General features: G+C 43.2%; 1 protein-coding gene across 1 annotated transcript in view; it reads right to left on the bottom strand.

Moving 5' to 3' along the window:
* Positions 1-13,829, bottom strand: part of BMPER (BMP binding endothelial regulator) — a gene marked incomplete at both ends in the record, with an annotated part of 142,987 nt that extends 129,158 nt beyond the window's left edge. The window contains 2 exons of the mRNA XM_079538534.1: positions 12,951-13,036; positions 13,718-13,829. Of these exons, the coding sequence (XP_079394660.1) occupies positions 12,951-13,036; positions 13,718-13,829 (198 nt within the window). The remainder of the gene's footprint in view (positions 1-12,950; positions 13,037-13,717) is intronic.
* Positions 13,830-17,587: the final 3,758 nt, after the last annotated feature.

The raw sequence follows: 17,587 nt of genomic DNA, 5'->3' as shown, positions 1-17,587 counted from the left end.
TACAATTTATTTTTTAATGTAATTTTGTCAGGAAAATCCCTGTCAATCCCAGCTTCATAATCCAGAGGACTCCAAGAAACTTCGCTTTCAAACTGGAAAGCACCAAAAAACCCCTCTTCATTTAATTGAAGCACGTTTTGAACTAGGACCAAAATGCTTGAGGAACAACAACGAAAGAATAGTAGCCCAAATGAAAGCAACAAGAGTCTGTTCTCTATTATAAAATTATGTAGGCAAAAAGCCTCAGGACACTGGTGTTTTAATGAACTTGTAAGTAAGCTGAGCACTGACCCCGCATTTGTTTTCTCATGTGATCTTGCCTGTGCTACATAGTGCTGGTATTTGGGAAAAACAAAAAAAAAAAAGAAAAAAAAAGGGGGGGGAGGGAAGAGGTTATTCAGAAATAAGCAGCATTTTGGCCAAGACTTGTCCAAAGTGGGTGAGAGTTTTCAGGGTCTTTTTCTGCTGCCTTTAGATCGTGGGGCTCATTCCTTACTGCTGCAGCTGCTGTGCACTATCAGCATTTGGGAATATCTTCACCCAGTCGGTGCTAGCGAGAGAGGCTGAGGCCATGGGAAAAATGAGTTAGAGAAAGATATGCCACAATGATGTTTTATGTGACACATCTCTTTTCTATGAGTTTCTGCTTCAGATCCACTCAGATTTCTGAACACAAAGGTTTACTGCTACAAGAAAGACAGTGGAATAAGCTCCCCTTTGTTGTGTCCAAATTGGCTTTGGATTTTGGCTTTCAAAGCTTCAGACAACGTTGCAGTTACTAGGAGAAAAAGCACGTTTCGACTTGTGAACCAAGCAGAAGTGATATGGAAGTCATTGAGAGGAAACAAAAAGTCAAAGCTGTCAAAGTCACTTTCGCAGTCCTTTTGCTGACTTTGACCATATTTTGCGGCCTGGCCCTTGCTGCTTTTGGGCGAGATGTAGCAACCCTCACTCACAGCCCTGCTTGCTCAGCCGCATGACAATGCCATTGCCATCAATTAAACCACCCACATGAGTTCAGGAGGTTTGAGCTGAGCTCCTCAGAGCAGACACACGCACAATGCCCTATGTACTGGGTAGACCCAGTTAATTAAACAGCTATTTTTAAATATGGCTCTGGAAAGAAGGTTGCTGTCCAAAATAAGAAACTAGTATTGCACAACTACTTTCTGCTTGAAAAATCCAGTGGTTAAAACAAGTTTTTGCATAATTTTTGCCCTGCAGGGCTAGTTCTCACTTCTGAAAAGCAAATTCCCTTCTTTCTGTTTTGCACATGTACATACAAACAGATCTGGGAATGTCCAAAGCTGGTGAATCTTGAATATAGTAACACATTGAATAGAGCAACAGATGCAGATTTTTTTCTTGGTGTAGGTCCCTCTCATGCCTTCCTTCTTGCACTGCTGGAAGTTTAAAAAAACAAAAAAAAACCATTCCTGACAAGTAAATGGAGCTGACATTAGAGTGAAGCTATGAGGTGAATGGGGTATATGCAAGCCATTTGTCATCTTGACAAAGTGATTTTCAGTCACCGGTGGGACACTTTAAAGACATCTGAACAGTTGGCCTTGACCACCAGCATTTCTCATGGCTTATAAGGAGCCCCATGGGACAAAGAACACAACCTGTTTTGGAAGCGATTCCTGCAGTGGTACCTCTTGATAGATGTAATAAAGGCAGTGTGATATATCAGGTGCCATTAAGATCTTTGCTAGCAGATTATATTTACATAAGTATGGAGTGCAGATAGCATCTTGTTAACCCAATTAATGAGACTCAAATGTCAGGAAAGGGATTATGACTGGCTGGAAGTCTGAAGTGCTAAGAAATGCAGCCACAGATGACTTCATTGTGTGAGACAGCACTGTTCCCTTTGAAAAGCAAGAACTTAGGCAGCAGCATTACTACCCAGGCAGCCAGAAGGAAAATCACAAGGGAGGGGGGAAAGATGGCCCGAAACCCAAAGGTTTCGCACCTTCAATGTAAGCAGAGTTCTTTATGATGAGAGACTTAAGTGCCATGTAAAAATGAGAACCTGAAGCTGAACTAAAGAAAACTGAAAAGCATTCTCCTGAGGTCTTAGAAATTTAAGATTTTATTAACTGTACCTTATTCTGCAATAAGAGAAGGCCCTCGTCACCAAGTTATAGCCTAGTCTGGGTTGGAAAAGAAGCAACATTTCTTCCATTGTGTCCACACTTCTCTAGCCTAGAGAAGATCAAGAAATTTCTTAACCATAATTTCTCCATCAATTGCTCTTGATGTACTTTACAACAAGCTCTTTGTCTTCCACAGTCTCAAATCACTAAGCTGTATGACACAAGAGGAGATGCTCCAGTCATCCATTAGTGACTGACTGCACGTCAGAGCAGTGAACCCCGAATGGCAAAGAATGAGGTACTGAGCCCCAAAACAGAGTTCAGGGTCCAGCCTTGCAGTCAGTGCCTCCTATCATCTCTCTGCTCAGCATAATGACTGTAAGAAATCTTGTTCTGAGTTGTCTTCTCAGTGGAGGAGATAAGACATTTAGAGACTCCTGAAGACAACAGTGCAGTCTAAGCAGTATCCAGTGTGTTAACCTAAACTCTTTAATGGGAGCAATATCTTATGTGCTGTCTTGCATGGAAGAGGCAATGCCCACCAAACAGACTGGGGCTGCTTACTCATCTCTCCAGCTGGATGCCTTCCAGTGAACCTCCCTTTTGTTGTAGATGATTTGCTTTTTTTTTCCTTCCCTTTTTTGGCTCCCACCTTTGTATGTTTCCATGTGGACTGGTTTAATTATGCCAAGAAACCTGATAACATCAAAGATATAAATTCTATACTAAAATGATTATATACAGATTTAGGCACCAAAAACACACCCCTCTTGTAACAACATGTACATAAAACCACTCTAATTTTTCAGTACCATGGCCTAGAATTCCAGATTTTTTTTTTTTTTATTTCCACTACAGATTGATTTTTGAGATTTTGCTTGAGGATTAGGAAACTCTGCCAAGTTAAATTGGACATACACAGATATTTTTCCAGAAGTTATACAGATTGCATGCTTCTTCTATTTCCTCACTGTTTTCTTGTCAAACAAGCTCTGGTTCAGTATTAGTGCATAATGTTACTTCTCATACATCCACATCAGCAAGCTTCTCCAGAAGTGCTTAAAGTGTTTAGATCATAGACACACTAGGCCCAAAGCACACTGTTAGAAAGGTTTCTTGCATTGCCACACTGAAAACACTGCAATGCATAATTTCAATTGTGCAGCCTTTTTTTTACCCACTGCTTTTACAAACCACTCATCCACCACCCCTTGATTTACAGACTAAAAGCTTGCACGCTTTGCATTCTGCCCGTCAACATAATTTTATTTGGCCACACTACCCAGTTCCTTCCTGCTCCAATGATTCCCAAGCAGCACAACATGGAGGTGCTTTACTAAATGGCACCATCAAATCTTAACAAATCCTTAGAGCCTGCTTTGTCAGCTCTTTTGCAAAAGATGCCTCAGTTGCATAAAGCCACTCAGACAGCAAAGGAGGAGACAATTTCAGGACGTTCAGCATCTGTTGTTTTTCAGCCACCGAGAACTCATAAGATAAATCTGAAAATCAGATGCAAATGTATGACTCTAAGCAGACATCAGAATAAATCTGGGTGGTTTCTAACTCTGAAACAAACCCAATTCCCTTTGGAGCCAGTTGGATATGTGAAAAAATTTTCTTCTCAGATTGAGTTGTAAGTCATTAGAACAGACTACCCATAGAAGTGGTGGAGTCACTTGGAGGTGCTCAAGAAATATGTAGATGTAGCACTGAGGGACGTTCTTTAGAGGGCATGGTAGGGATGGGTTGATAGTTGGACTAGCTGACCATTAATCTTTTCCAACCTTCATGATTTTATGATTCTATGAGTATAACTGAATATAAAGATGCTAGGAGTTATTAACAAACACAATGCTTTTAACCAAGGAGTTGTCAGAAATCTCTTCTTCCCGGACAGAACTCTAGGATGCATCAGTATGCATCCTCCTGGGCAAGGAGGAGTGCAGAGCTTCTGCTTCCATGCCCCACATAACATCTCAGCTACAAGAGAGAAGGTGCGTACATGCAGCTCTAAGGCAGAGTTAATCTGATTCAGTCTTTAACATGGAAGCTTTGAGAATATGTTTATTTATAATGGGTACTCCAAAAACTGGGACCTCAATTGGTCAGTGAAAGTGCCAGATCTTTTTCATCCATTTTCTAAATACCATTTCATCACATATCCATCTTTCATGCTCACAAGAACTAACAGACTTCCAGCACTAATGCTATTTACTGCCTTCCTGAGCAGCACTTCATGACACAAATAAGTGCCTCCCTCCCTGAACACCACAAAAAACAACACAGAAAATGAAGACCATAGATAGGAGGTTGCTGTGTAGAACAGGTGTAGAAATGAACATAAGAACACCTAAAGAGGATACAAGCCACACACAGCACGTGAAGACATGTTATCTTTTCGCTGAGATAGCAGTATGCAAACCTAGTCTAACAGCTCAATTCTGAGCACTGTCTGAAGTAAGAAGATTCCAGATATGGAGGCAAACTGAAGGAAGAAAAGCAGAAAGAGAAAAAAAAAAAAAAAAAAAAAAAAAGGCAAAAACTGGAAAAGAAGTCAATTAGGAGGGACAAAAAAAAATACAGGTCTCAGAAAGTAAGCAAGGTCAACTCCTGAGGATGACAGAAGGGCAAGAAGGGGTGAGGCTCATATTGCACTTAGAGAGCTCAGCACTTGATTCAGATGGATGCAAAATGGTGCACAAAGCTAAATCTGACAAGTGGTCAGACTAGAGATTTTTTAGCTGCACCTTAATGCATGTGATGATGAGGACAAGAGGTCTCAGAGGAAGTAATTACAGCAGTTACTAGATACAACATGAGCAAGTACCAGCATGATAGTCATTTTAATAGTAGTTTTACAGGTAAAAGGTTTTATACAATACTGTTGGTTTTGTTGTGGGTTTCTGTTTTTTTTTTTTTCATAATGGCCTTTTATTTGACCGTAAGCTCAATATAATAAAGGTTGCATTTTCATTTGATTTTTTTGGTTGTTGGTTAATATTTTTCTTCCCTCAAAAATTCCTATTAAAAAATGATGAGGGCATAAAACCAGATATTTTGTGGGGAAAAAATATCTATTTTTATATAGCAGCACAAAGCAGAACACCAGAAGTACTGACACTGTGAACCATTCACTTACAGGACCATAATTCTTAAGAAGACTGTTAACAACTCAATGGAAGAAACTTGAAAGCTAATAAAAACTATATACAGGTAACTGTATGCTTTTAAAATGCCATTCTGATATTGGAGCAGCTCTTTAATAATGTTTTTCTTATTGGCAATAAAAAAGTGCCTTAACTTAGACTGATCCATTTTGCACTTATTGTAGATACATTCCAAAGACATTTGCAATTTATATTACATTTTTCCATTTAGTTTATGGTATTTTTGTGCCCTTCATACTTTTCTCCATATTATTTATGCAATTTAAATATGTTCTTTAGTATCTGAGCTCTCCAATCCATTAATTACGCCAACGAGAATCTCATTTCCATACTTGGTGCATTGGGTCTTCATCATTATTGCAATGACATATCACTAGCACTCTTCCAGGAGGGTTTTGCCAAGAACTATAATCAGTTCAGCACTGTGTGCATATGTCTGCTTGCTCGATACAGCTGACTCTGTGTTAGAAATGTGCAAGCAGTGATTTCCTCACTAGCCCACGTGGCCTGAGAACACCATGATATCGCTTCTTCAAGCCTGCACATTTCCACAAAGGCTTAATCACAAGCTGTCACACATGACTGCACACTGTGCCTCCAAAATAAACGTCACGACAAAACATGAGCTGAGGGCACAGATACCTATTTAGGGATATATAAATCTCACCCACAGTGTGGGGGTTTGGAGAGATTTTTCTTTGCTGTAGCTCCAGCACCTCTGGCTGGACACCCATCAGCAGCTGGAGCCTCTCTTCCAACTGGGTTTCACACAAGTCAGAAATGCCGGCACAGGAACACCGAGCCGGGCTCCTGCTCAAAGAAGGACTGATGGCAGCACAGCACTTTTTGATCTGAAAGGAATCTAGCCTGCAGGCTGTGGGACTGCTCTGGGATGTGAAGTGATGTGCAGCAAGTGGACTTCAAAAGAGCCACAGATGGCACAGACCCAACATGCTGCTATTCAACCCGTATTTGTTCCTCAGAAGTGAAAATTACCTGGAGATGTTACACGTGGTGCTACTTGGCCAGGGTGGCCTTATCTGTACACGGGACTAGGCTGACTTGAACACTGCCTCAACACTGCTGTTGTAAACCTAGAGGAACAAGTCAGAGTCACCATGTTCTGCCATCAGCTAGTTACGTTTCATTCTCAGATGAAAGTCTCACCTTATGCACAGGTATTGCATTAGTTAAGAGCAGAATCTACCTGAATTATTTTTAGGAGAGCCTATCAAAGCAATCACCAGTATAACAGATTATTAACCTGCTTTGGCTCTTGATTCAATTCACTTTTCACTTGCAAAACTATCTTCATCTACACATGCTGTTCCTTGGTCTCCCTAAGGAAGTACATATTGGACTCCAAGTTGCACCAGACATGGAGTTTTAACCGGTTTTTGTTTTCTGGGTTTGTTTTTGGCACTGTGTTTTTTTTTTCCTCCTCATTTAAAAGATGTCATATACATCTGTATCTTTTTTTTTAAATCGGATAAAAACTAATAAAGCTTTCATCATGTTGGGGCATGTTTGTGTTCCAGGAACCCTTCAAACACTGATCAAAACAATGTTCTCTTTTGCAGTAATACGGGGCTGAAAACTACCAGCACACTACCGTATCTTAGGCTATTATTATTTTTTTTTTTTTGTCTTTTTGTTTGTTATTTTTGTGGGTGAAAAGAAAGCTGATTATATTATGCAGTAATGGAGACCAAGAGTATTTAAATTGAAAGAAGATGCAATCTTGGTAGATTCTACAGCTGATGTATGTAAACTCTTGAAATTATATTAAATAAAGTAGGTATGAAAGAAATGTTTGATGATTTTTTTTTAAATGTGCACTTCTCCACTAGAAGTCATCTGGGCTGCATTATACCTTGACGCAACAACAATTGAATCCTGATGTACGAAAACACTGCCATCTTCACTGAACATGTGTCAAACACTTGCTCTCAGGCTAGCTTTTGAATTGCATATTGTGCCACAGAAATCAGCTATGTTATAGGTAAGGAATCTCAGCAAATCTAGCAGCTTCCTTGCTTTAGCCCACAACGTGGAGTTGGATCTTATTGGGAACAAGAAGAACTGGGACAGAGGTTCTTTCTTCCATTTTTTGGTTTGTCGCACTTGGTTTCTCTATTCAGTTGGTTCAAGCTAGGTAGAACACTAGCTCTTATAATGAAAAATTTAACATAATTTTTTATGAGCAAAGGTCAAATTCTACATTGCGCGTTTGGATTTGAAAGCGGAAATTTAAACTACAGAATGATGTTTCTAGCTGAATAAAACTTATGCCAAGCAAAACTCTGATTTCTAGTTTCTTGGGCTCCTGTCTCCAAACTTTTCTCAGATTTCCAACACTTGGTTATACTTTCTGGCTCACATTTATTTCCTTCTGTTCTGGATTTAGGCGATAAAAGGTTGAGACATATGATTACCACTCCTCAGGTACACTTGGCAAATTTGAGGCTCAGGCATGAGGGAAGGGAGGAAAAGTAGGGGGAATGGCACTGTTTTAGATGTGGCTTGTCAAGATCACCACTGGCATTTATCAGCTGTTTCTTGACACAACCCACTTTGTTCTAAAGTATTTAGGAAAATAAAATACAATCCTTCCTGACAAAATAAGAGTGATTTCCTGCCAAACTGAGATATGTTCTTATGATGTGCAGGATATCACTAGCTAAGGTGCACTTATCTATTTCCTTGCACTTCCTGGCTTTTCACCTATCTCTTTCTACTGGCATTTTTGATCCACTCATTTTAAAATTACATACACCCACTACTGGCCAATGAATAGGTTATTCTTGGATCCCTGCTTGCTTCTGGCAAGATGCTCAGGGTTCACATAGATGATGATACACGAGCCGAAAATGGCACAGCTTTCCTCACCACCACCCATCAGCACTGTGACCCCCAAGCTCATCTCACCTTCACAATAGCACTCAAAGTTTAATTCAGGCTAAGCCGATCCTGGGAGGTTTTTACATTTTCCTCCTAAAATTATACACAGGCTCTCATTTCACCCATTTCTGTCGGGCTGTAGCATTTTTATGTCTTTTCCACACATGTATATTTCTTGAAAGCAAATGCTATAATATCAGGTGTGAGACTACTTCTATTTTGAGTTTTAGATATCTTCCGGCCAAAAAGCTGTACCAACAAAAACTCTCTTGCACTTGGTCATTTACTACTGTACCGAAGTTGAACTTAAAATATTCCATGCCTATTTTATATGCTCACACCCATATAAAAGAAATGTAATCAAATGTTCCCCCCAATTCTCCATTAATAGCATTTTCCTCTTGACATTTCAAAATCCTCAGAACATATCTGCGCTACAAACTTACCAAAGTGTGGTAAATTTTCACATTTATGAAGTTCTGTTTCTACATAAGACCAATTCACTCAGGCCTCTGCAACCCTCAGAATAATACATTCACATCTGAAATATTTAAGTCTGCATCCGAAGACGTGACATGTTTGGGTCCCCCCAAAACTTAAGAAGTGTATAAAACCTTCCTCTGCATTGAAATAAACACGCGTTTCCACGGATTTGTGAGAATATTATAGAGGAGAATTTTTGCATTAGGTAGCCTAGATATAACCCCAAGCAGTCTTAAAACATCTACTACCTGGAATAAAAAATTAGTTTCTTGAACTGAATCAATATAGTCCCATTATGAATATTATTAATGTTATATATTTTTACCTCGAATCCACGCACACCCTCTCGTAAAGTGCAAGTGAAGTGAAAGTGGATAGTTTTGTAGTCAAACCATTAGACAAAGAGTTAGGAGACCTAAGCTTTCATCACAGTCCTACAAGAAATTGCTTGTGGATAAACTACAACCTCTCTTTGACTTTGATGTTTTTCTATGCAAAAAGAAAAAGAAAAAGATAAAAAGCTCACTCCTTGCAGTCAGCTGTAATTAATGATCATTTCTTTGGAGATCAAATTCATTCATGTTTATTAAGTGCTTAGAGATGATTAGCTGGACAGCAGTATAACAGCACTGAAGTGTAATTGTAAAAGCTCACTTTGAAACTATTGCCTTGCAGATGTTTAAAACGACCGTTTTTAATGGGCATTATAATGATAATAAAGCAAAGACTTATAGATTGTAACTTTAGGGCCTGCAGATTTTGATCTTGTTAGTACTTAACCGTAATGAGTAATCACATTCAATAAGTAAAAGTAAAAAAAAGCTTTATTAGCCGTAAGTAAAGTGTAAAGCTTAAAGTGGTTTTATTAGTTCTCATCCTTCCTACCAGAAAATATTTCTAGGGCTTGTAATTTCATAGCAGTTTAACAAGAGAGGGATCACAGGATCCTCTTGTCCTGATATCCTCTGTATCACTAGCCACAGACTACCATCCAATTACTTCTGTGCTGAATTGCACATCATAACTAAAGCATACTCCCACATTATCACTTGAAAACATCACAAAAGCAACTTCCAGCATTATCTGCAATGCCTTGTTCTGCTGATATTTCTTGCATACAGAGCTACAGTGTACATTCACACACGCTCCCAGTTCTGACCTCTGTTCCCTTATACTAGAAGGCAAGCACCAGGACGGTTCTGTGCACTCCACTACATTTCAGTATGACAAGCAAAGAAGTCCACAATAGTGTTATCTCATGGTGGACACAGAGCCTTTTCCTTAGAAAAATATTACCTGTACTTGAGAAGTGAATGATTTACTATGTGCAGCATATGAAATCCAGCACACGTCCCCCACTCTGAATTCCCTTATCACTACAACTTCTCTTTTCACATGTTACAGCACATGCTTACGAATGAACTCATCTCAGTTGGTAGCTGCACTTGGCTGCCTCCAGGAGATCCTCAGTGTTAAGGATTTTGTGTTGCCAATAACTCTCAAATGGCACCTACAAGCTTTAGCAAAGCAGCACCTGCCAAAGTCAGTGTCTACATTATTTACTTTGTTCATGTTCCTGTCACAAACATCAGCCTGCTCAGTCTCCTACAGTCAGTGAGAATAGACAAATTTGGGGTTTTGGACTTTCTAGCAAGGCTTGTCAGTGTTGTATGAGAAATTGCATTTGTAATTTCTCTTTGAAACCTTTGTTGCATTATGGCAACATATTCACGACCTTTGAGTTTCTAGATTCTACCACATTTGCTCTCAGAGTACTACGTCTTCCTTTGCCCTCTTAACCTATTCAGCCTGTTAAGAGACTTGAAATGAAGACTGCCTTGCTCTTGCTGCCTCCCTTCTTCTGCCTTGCTAGGATGCAATCCTGTGCACTGCAGACACGATCTGCAGAGTCAGTTCTGTCACTAATCACTTGGTGATTTGGTTCCAGCATTTCAGTTCAGTCTTCCCTCATTAGTGAGATGGGAAAGACATGGAAAGACTTTATTTAGATACTCTATTCAGATTTCCACAACTTGTGCAGTTCTTTATGACAGCTTGAAGCTATGGAAAAGCATCACTGATAGGGGAAACCTGTCAGCATTCAATCCAGTATTTCAGTTACCTGCTTTCTTCTTGGTCTTAAGACAAGTGCCCTTTGTCAAATAGTCTGTCCTCTCTGGACAGCAATTCTTTCCTTCCTGGAACAGCTGATTAAGTTCTCTTCTAAGTTGCTCTCTTCTTAAGATACAGACATAGATCAGGTTTATCCTTGTAGAGGACGATAGGTCTTCCAGAGAAAGTTCCTCACTGAATCACTATTAAACAACTGATCTTTCTAGTTGGGTGGAAGGAAACCTGGTTCTCTTTTCCCTCCTGGTAACAAATCACCATATCACATCTTTTGTTTCTTATCTCCCCAGACCTCCTAAAACTGATCTTTTCCCTTGTGGTAAGGCCTGAACAAAGATTTCAGCAACAGCCTGTCCAATAAGTCACTGCTTGGGATGCTGTACAGTGTCAAAGCCAGTATCTCCAAGCTAGTCTCATTCTCCTCTACCTGGCCTCCTGGCTTCCCAGTCAAGAAAGAGAGATCACATTTACCCTTTGGCAGAAATGAAGCAGAGCATCTCCAATGCAGTAACTTTCTAGGCATCCATACTAAGGAAATGTGGTATCTTACTTCCACTGAAGGGAACCAAGTGCCCTCATTTGCCATTTCTCTAAAATACGCCCCAGTAACTGCAAAGATTTAGAGTTCTTATATCCAGTGTTTTTTGCACTTCTTCATGTTCATGCACTAAAAGGGTGCTCATTGATTTAATAAGCCAAGGTCTAGAGAGATCTATAAATATAAGTATTTTCCCCTGCATTATTGCCCTCATGTCCAAGACTGAACTTCTGCTCCTTCACAGATAAATTGCTTCCTCGCTGGTTAACACCAGCTTCCATTAGCAAGAGTGGTGGCAGACATATTTGGGAAGGTGATCCATGATAAAACACAGCTTCGTGTCTTTTTTGTTTTCCCTTTGATTTCTTTACTCACCACATCCCTTACTCCTCCTTTCCCCACACCACTCTGTTCAGAAGAATCAATAACTTATTCTTTATCACTATTAGCTAAAAAGTTATCGCTGGGCCTCACTTTAAATCTACTGGAATCCATGTGACATACATCAAACTCAATGGGCTTAAGATCAGGTTCCTACAGTTGCCAAAATTGCCTTCTAAAACTCAGCCTGAAACAATTCTTTAAGTCTTTTATAGGGTTATAATAGTGCAGGCTAATGCTAATCAGATTTATAGCAGTAATAGAAGTGGGGGGGCCTAGAGATTTCGTTCCTAAAGTAGAAAACATTCTGTGCATTCCACTACTCAGTAACTTCCAAAACATAAAGCACAGCACTTGCTGGTCTATGCTTCCCTTTGCATGCAACAGCACATTAAGGTTTATGGCTTTCTCTTAAGTATGTTGTGCAAAGTTTTATTTAGAATAACTATTTTTCAATAACTCCTAAGCCTTGGCGTATCTAGCTGAATTGCTCCCAAAATGCTCAACTCTGATGTAAAGTTACAAGGAAATGGGATGTTTCTCCCCAAAACGTGTACTGGCACAAGACATTATTAACTGCTCCATCTCCAGCAGGGCAGGCAGTGCCATCCTGGAGCAAAGCACCAGTACAAGCATCCTTTGTCGTCTGATCCCAACATGTAAAGCAACCAGAGAGGCTGTGGATGCCCCATCCCTAGAGGTGCTCAAGACCAGGTTGGGTGAGGCCCTGGGCAGCCTGGTCTAGTATTAAATGTGGAGGTTGGTGGCGCTGCGTGTGGCAGGGGGGATGGAGAGGGTAGGGGACTGAGGTCCCTTCCAACCCCAGCCATTCTGTGATTCTGTAAAAGCACCCTGCAGCCTCCACCTCACACCCAGAGGAAGCCAACCTCATGGAAGCTCGAAGCAGCAACATTTCTTACCCCTGCTTGTCACTCTATTTGCTGAGCTACACCAAAGGGTTCTGTGCACACCTCTGACTCCTGAAAGCATCTCCAAATTCACACACCACACGCAGTTTTGCAATGACACATTAAAGTCATGTCTAACTTTGTGCCTGAGAGTTTTAAAGTCAAACCACCGCCAGATCAAGGATTGGGTTACTTTCCATTAGCTCGGTGCTGAGATAACCCCACGTTACGTAAAGGCAACAAAGCTACCTGAGGTTTGATTACGTAAAATATTCCCCCCTTTGTTCTGTTACTTTTAGTGCAGGCCTGAACGTTCTTATTATCTGAAATCCAAACTTACCAGGCAAACACACATTATACAAGGGTTGTCTGTGATAAAAGGTATCTGGAGAATTTCCCCTTCATTTTCGCATTTTGCAATGGATCCTGAAAGAGAGATAAAAATTAAAAATATTGACATATTTCAATTCCCCCAGCTGGTTTTGGGTGATGACTTGTCAGTCTCACTTAACCCCCACTCCATTCCTAGCCTTCAACTTTAAGTTTGGCCCCAATTTGTCCATTTTGAGCAGGTGAGCATGCCAAAGGGAGCGGAGAAGTGACTGTCCCTTTATTGGTGGCACAGACCCAACTTGCTCTGTGTCCCACTTATAGCTTTTTCTTTTCTCTGATGACGTGTGGAGAATAATGAGTACTCCACGCAATGCAGGACGCTTCTGTAATGACAGATCCAGAGCTTGTTGAAAATCAGCACAAAGCTGGGTGTTGGACCAGGAGCCCTGCACAAGCGTTAAACCGAGCATCCTCCTGGCGCCTGACAGCCAATTGGCGACGGGGCGGGAGCGAGCGGGCTGACTGTCAGACGGAATCGAATTAGGAATCCCTTTATGGCCCTATTAGCCGGCACTGTGTCACGCTGGAATCGCTTCCCACTCGTGCTAGAAATTGATTCGCGTTTCCCTGCGCGCCCCAGAGAGCAATAAAGTATAATCCTCGAGGGGAAAAGAAGAAGAAAAAAGAAAGCAAGAAAAATGGAAGAGGGGGAAGCCCATCTTCTCCATTCACCTGCCCCAAACCCGCTCTCGCTCCCGCAGCCCCGGCCCTTACCTGTGAGCAGGGAGGAGGCCGGCGCCCCAGGGAGGCAGAGGGCGCCCAGGAGGACGGCAGCGGCCGGGACGAGGCCGGGTGTCCCCGCCGGGCTCCCGCCGGACCGAGGCATGGTCCCGGGCTGCGAGCCGCGGGTGCCGCTGCCTGCGGGACGCCGGAGCCCGCGCCGACCCCCGGCCCTGGGTTACGGAGGGGGGCGGGGGGGGGGGACTGGGGGGAGGAAGGGAGATGCCGGCCCGCCGGGGAGTCCCACCCCGGGGAGGGGACTGCGGGTGCGGGGAAAGCAGCTGTCAGCGCCGGCCCCTCGGCCCCGCACCCCCTCTTTCCATCACCCCCCTCCCCTGCCCGCATCCCTTCTTATACCTTCCTCTCCCCCATAGTCCCTCCTCCAGCACCCCCCGGCCCCACGCCGCCTCCCCCCGGCGCACACACGCGGCCGCGCTGCCAGCCCGGACCCCGCTTCCCCGCCGGGAGGTGCCCGGCCACTCCCTCCCGGCCCCGCCAGCACCGCCCGGGCCAAAGCGGCGTCGGGGGCTGCGGGCGGGGCGGGGAACGGGAGGGTGGCGAGGAGCAGAGCAAGAAAGGTAAAAGAAAGCCGGGAGGAGAGGAAGCTCGGCTCCTTGGAGGGGTCCGCTGTTCGCGCAAAAGCAGGTACTTGGGCAGGGAAAGCCGCTACCCTCGGCTGGCCCGACAGCTAGCGGCAGGGCCATTCGTGCTTGGGGACAGCGAGCGGGAAGAGGAGGAGGAGGAGGGGGGACGAGCGGAGCAGGCGGGGCAGCGACTGCGGGGCTCTGCTCCCCGGCTGCCGGCCGGCTCCGCGGAGCTCCCCTCTCCCCTCTCTCTTTTCCCCTCCGCGCTGCCGGGGCCGCTCCTATCGCTTCAGCCGCAGCAGAGCTCCGGCAGCCGGAGCCCAGTGGCTGCCCTGGCCGTGGGCTGACGGCGCCCTGCCCAGACCTGCGCTGCCGAGTCCATCCTTGCCCGGTAGGTTCTGGTCTTCGATCCCCCTTTGCTCTTCCGTCCGTAAGTCGCCGTTCTAGACGCGGGCACGGCGTGAGCTACGGGCGCGCGCCGAAGCTGAGCTTCTGCACGCGGAGCTGCACTGACGGCGTGACCCTTCTGCTACGCGCAGATTGTCCGGGTTTGCTTTGCAACTCGTTTCCCCTCCACGGTGCTTTTTCACCGGGGGAAGCGCAAGCTCGCAGAAATAAACCGCTCTGGTGACAAAGCTGAAAGGTGCTTTCGGATTCATTCGCGTTTGCACGGTCTTTTTCTGGGGAGTGAATGCGAGCTGTTCTTTCAAGAAAGCTGACAGCAACTGCAAATCAGGTGCGGGCAGCACAGGACCGCTTTATCTTTAAAGGCATTTGCTTCCCAGTCAGACGCAAGACTTGCGTGTTCGTTGTTAGAATGAAGCCCGGCAGACCGCTGGAAGCTTGGAGCACCATTGTGAGATGCAGGATGCCCACGCCTCACTTCCAACATCATTTGTCACACACCTTTATAGGGGGAAACCAACGTCCTGTGACGGGACCACAGAAATCTTGTATTTGTAAGCCTGTCGAAATCGCTAGCAAGATCCCTCCCCGTGAAAAAAGAAAGCCAATTTCTTTTCCTGTTGCACAATATCAGTCTGAACAGGTTGAGCTGCATAGGCACATGTGATAATTTTGATGCCGTTAAAGGAAGCAGCTATAAAAAGAGGGAATTTTGTATTCCATGGAAATAAAATTGGGAGCAGTGCCTAAGTATAATGCATGAAACTTTAATGTATTTATTCTGGGAAAGGATTCACAGTTCCCTTTATTTCAAAGATAAATGAATCTGTAGAGGTACATATTAAACACTGCTCCAGAAGAGATTCTCACTTATCTGAATGTTTTTTTTCCAATGGAAAGATGTACTGAAGCTTTTGGCAAACTGGCTCTTCCTTAGTTCTCTATCTGCAATCGGTGGCTGTGTTTCCCTTCTCTAATTCCAGCACAGCTACAGTCCTTCTAGAGCAAAAGCCACAGAAAAAAATAAAATAAAAAAAATAGGCTCCAATAATTTCTTAAGTGACAATTCCCACAGGAGAGTACTTATGTCACTGCGTGCATTGAGCCTTCTCTTTGTGATGGTCTAAAATTCATTAAATATTAATGCTGCCTGGTGTGAGAAACATACAAATCAGCAGGGTGCCAAATAGCAATCAGGTATCCAAATAACAGCAGGGAGCTGATAAAAAATACAGTTGCAAAAGGTTTGCATCTGTCAAATGAAGACAAGAAGGGACAGCAAGCAAGCTTCACACTCAATTCCTGCCATCCCTCATTCAGTTTGCAAGTACAAGTAATGAAATCATACCTAAGGCAGTTGTGCAGCAAGGCACAGGGATTTGCTGCAGCATCCCCAACACGCTGCTTGGCCCCAAACTTACCTCTACAACAGCATCTGTGAGATGACAATACTTTGAGTGCTCCCTGGGGTGAGTTTGCCGGGTCTGTGCCTTTTGCTGCGGTTGCTAGAGCATTGGGGTGAGGGATTTGCCCTGTCCTTCATCGTTAGATGCACCTGCTGATGGCACTGTGGGCCTCCCCCATCCACAGGTGCTGGGCAGAGTAGCTTGCTGAGGGCTCAGCTCCCCACCTACCTCTCATCATGGAGCGGGGGAAATGCTCATGGTTGGGAGCAATGCCGATGCTTCCTGGCATCGGTGGTGGTGACACACTACAGGGAATCACTCTCTAATTTTAATCTCTCACAAAGTGAAATCCAGCACAGGAGGGAACCATGCCATCCCAATCCTCCCACCTAAAGTTTCACTCATTCAGTGGTACAGTATGAGTTTTGGCTCAGCTTTTTACCTTTCCCTTAACCTTTCTCCAAAGTATCACATCAGTGGTATGTGTGTTTTTTTTTTTCTTGTAGTAATGTCACATTAAGCACAGTTCCAAAGGTTTGGGTATTATTTCTTCTTGCATCCATGTTTGAATGGATATTTACTTTTCCAAGAAACATTCAAAGCTGCGGTAACTTTGCAAAGCCAGAGGATCACACTGAAAGCCATGTCCTGCTGTTGGACACACACAGAGGCTTCTGTTGTAACTGCTGGCATATAACAAAATCACATGTCGTCAAAATTCTTACCTCCTTTGTATAAGCATCACACAGTATCACTTTGTGTTGAAGGGATACGTTCATTAGTTTTGTTTATTGGTCAGCCCGGGTTCATTGATGGAGTGCTAGCTGTTCACAAGTACCTAGTTTTACGTCATTTGGCTCCTTCTCCAGTTGTGCTTTCCCAGTGGTCAGCCATAAATTGTTAACGGTGTCAGCCATTAGCTGGTGACAATAAATGTTCAACTTAGCACTCACCTAAAATGAAAAACAAAGCTTCACTGTTTGTTAAACATAACAGTAGTAAAGAAGATGACAGTGATCACATTCACATCTTTCTTCATGATCATCTGTTTTACTGGCACATCAAAATACCAAGAACACCCATTATTTTTGAGCTGGAGAATTCTTCCAGAACTGAAGGGACACACTGAATCATTAGAATTCACAAGTATTTTCTTTTGTTAAGAAAATTCACTGTTTTAGGTCTTGGGCGTAGTGTTCCTTATCATGCAAGAAAGTATTCAGTCAACATGCTGCATGGGAAAGCGAAAGTGTGTGTATGTCAGCAACAACTTACATCATCAAAAAGAAGGGCACGTGCATTTGCTGTAAAAGGAGGCTTACATTCATTCGTTTCTGTGCTTAATCATGATTTAAAGTTAGCAGCATCTACTGGTGTGAACAAACGGTATTTCACACAGAACCACTTCTCCATGAGATAATGGCCATAAACCTTCAGATCGGCCGGAGGTTCTCAGAGGTGTTCTTGAC

Source organism: Tetrao urogallus (genome assembly GCF_951394365.1).
Source record: "Tetrao urogallus genome assembly, chromosome: 7".
Taxonomy (NCBI): Eukaryota; Metazoa; Chordata; class Aves; order Galliformes; family Phasianidae; genus Tetrao; species Tetrao urogallus.
The sequence above is the reverse complement of the archived record's forward strand: the minus strand, read 5'-3'. Positions and strand labels throughout refer to the sequence as shown.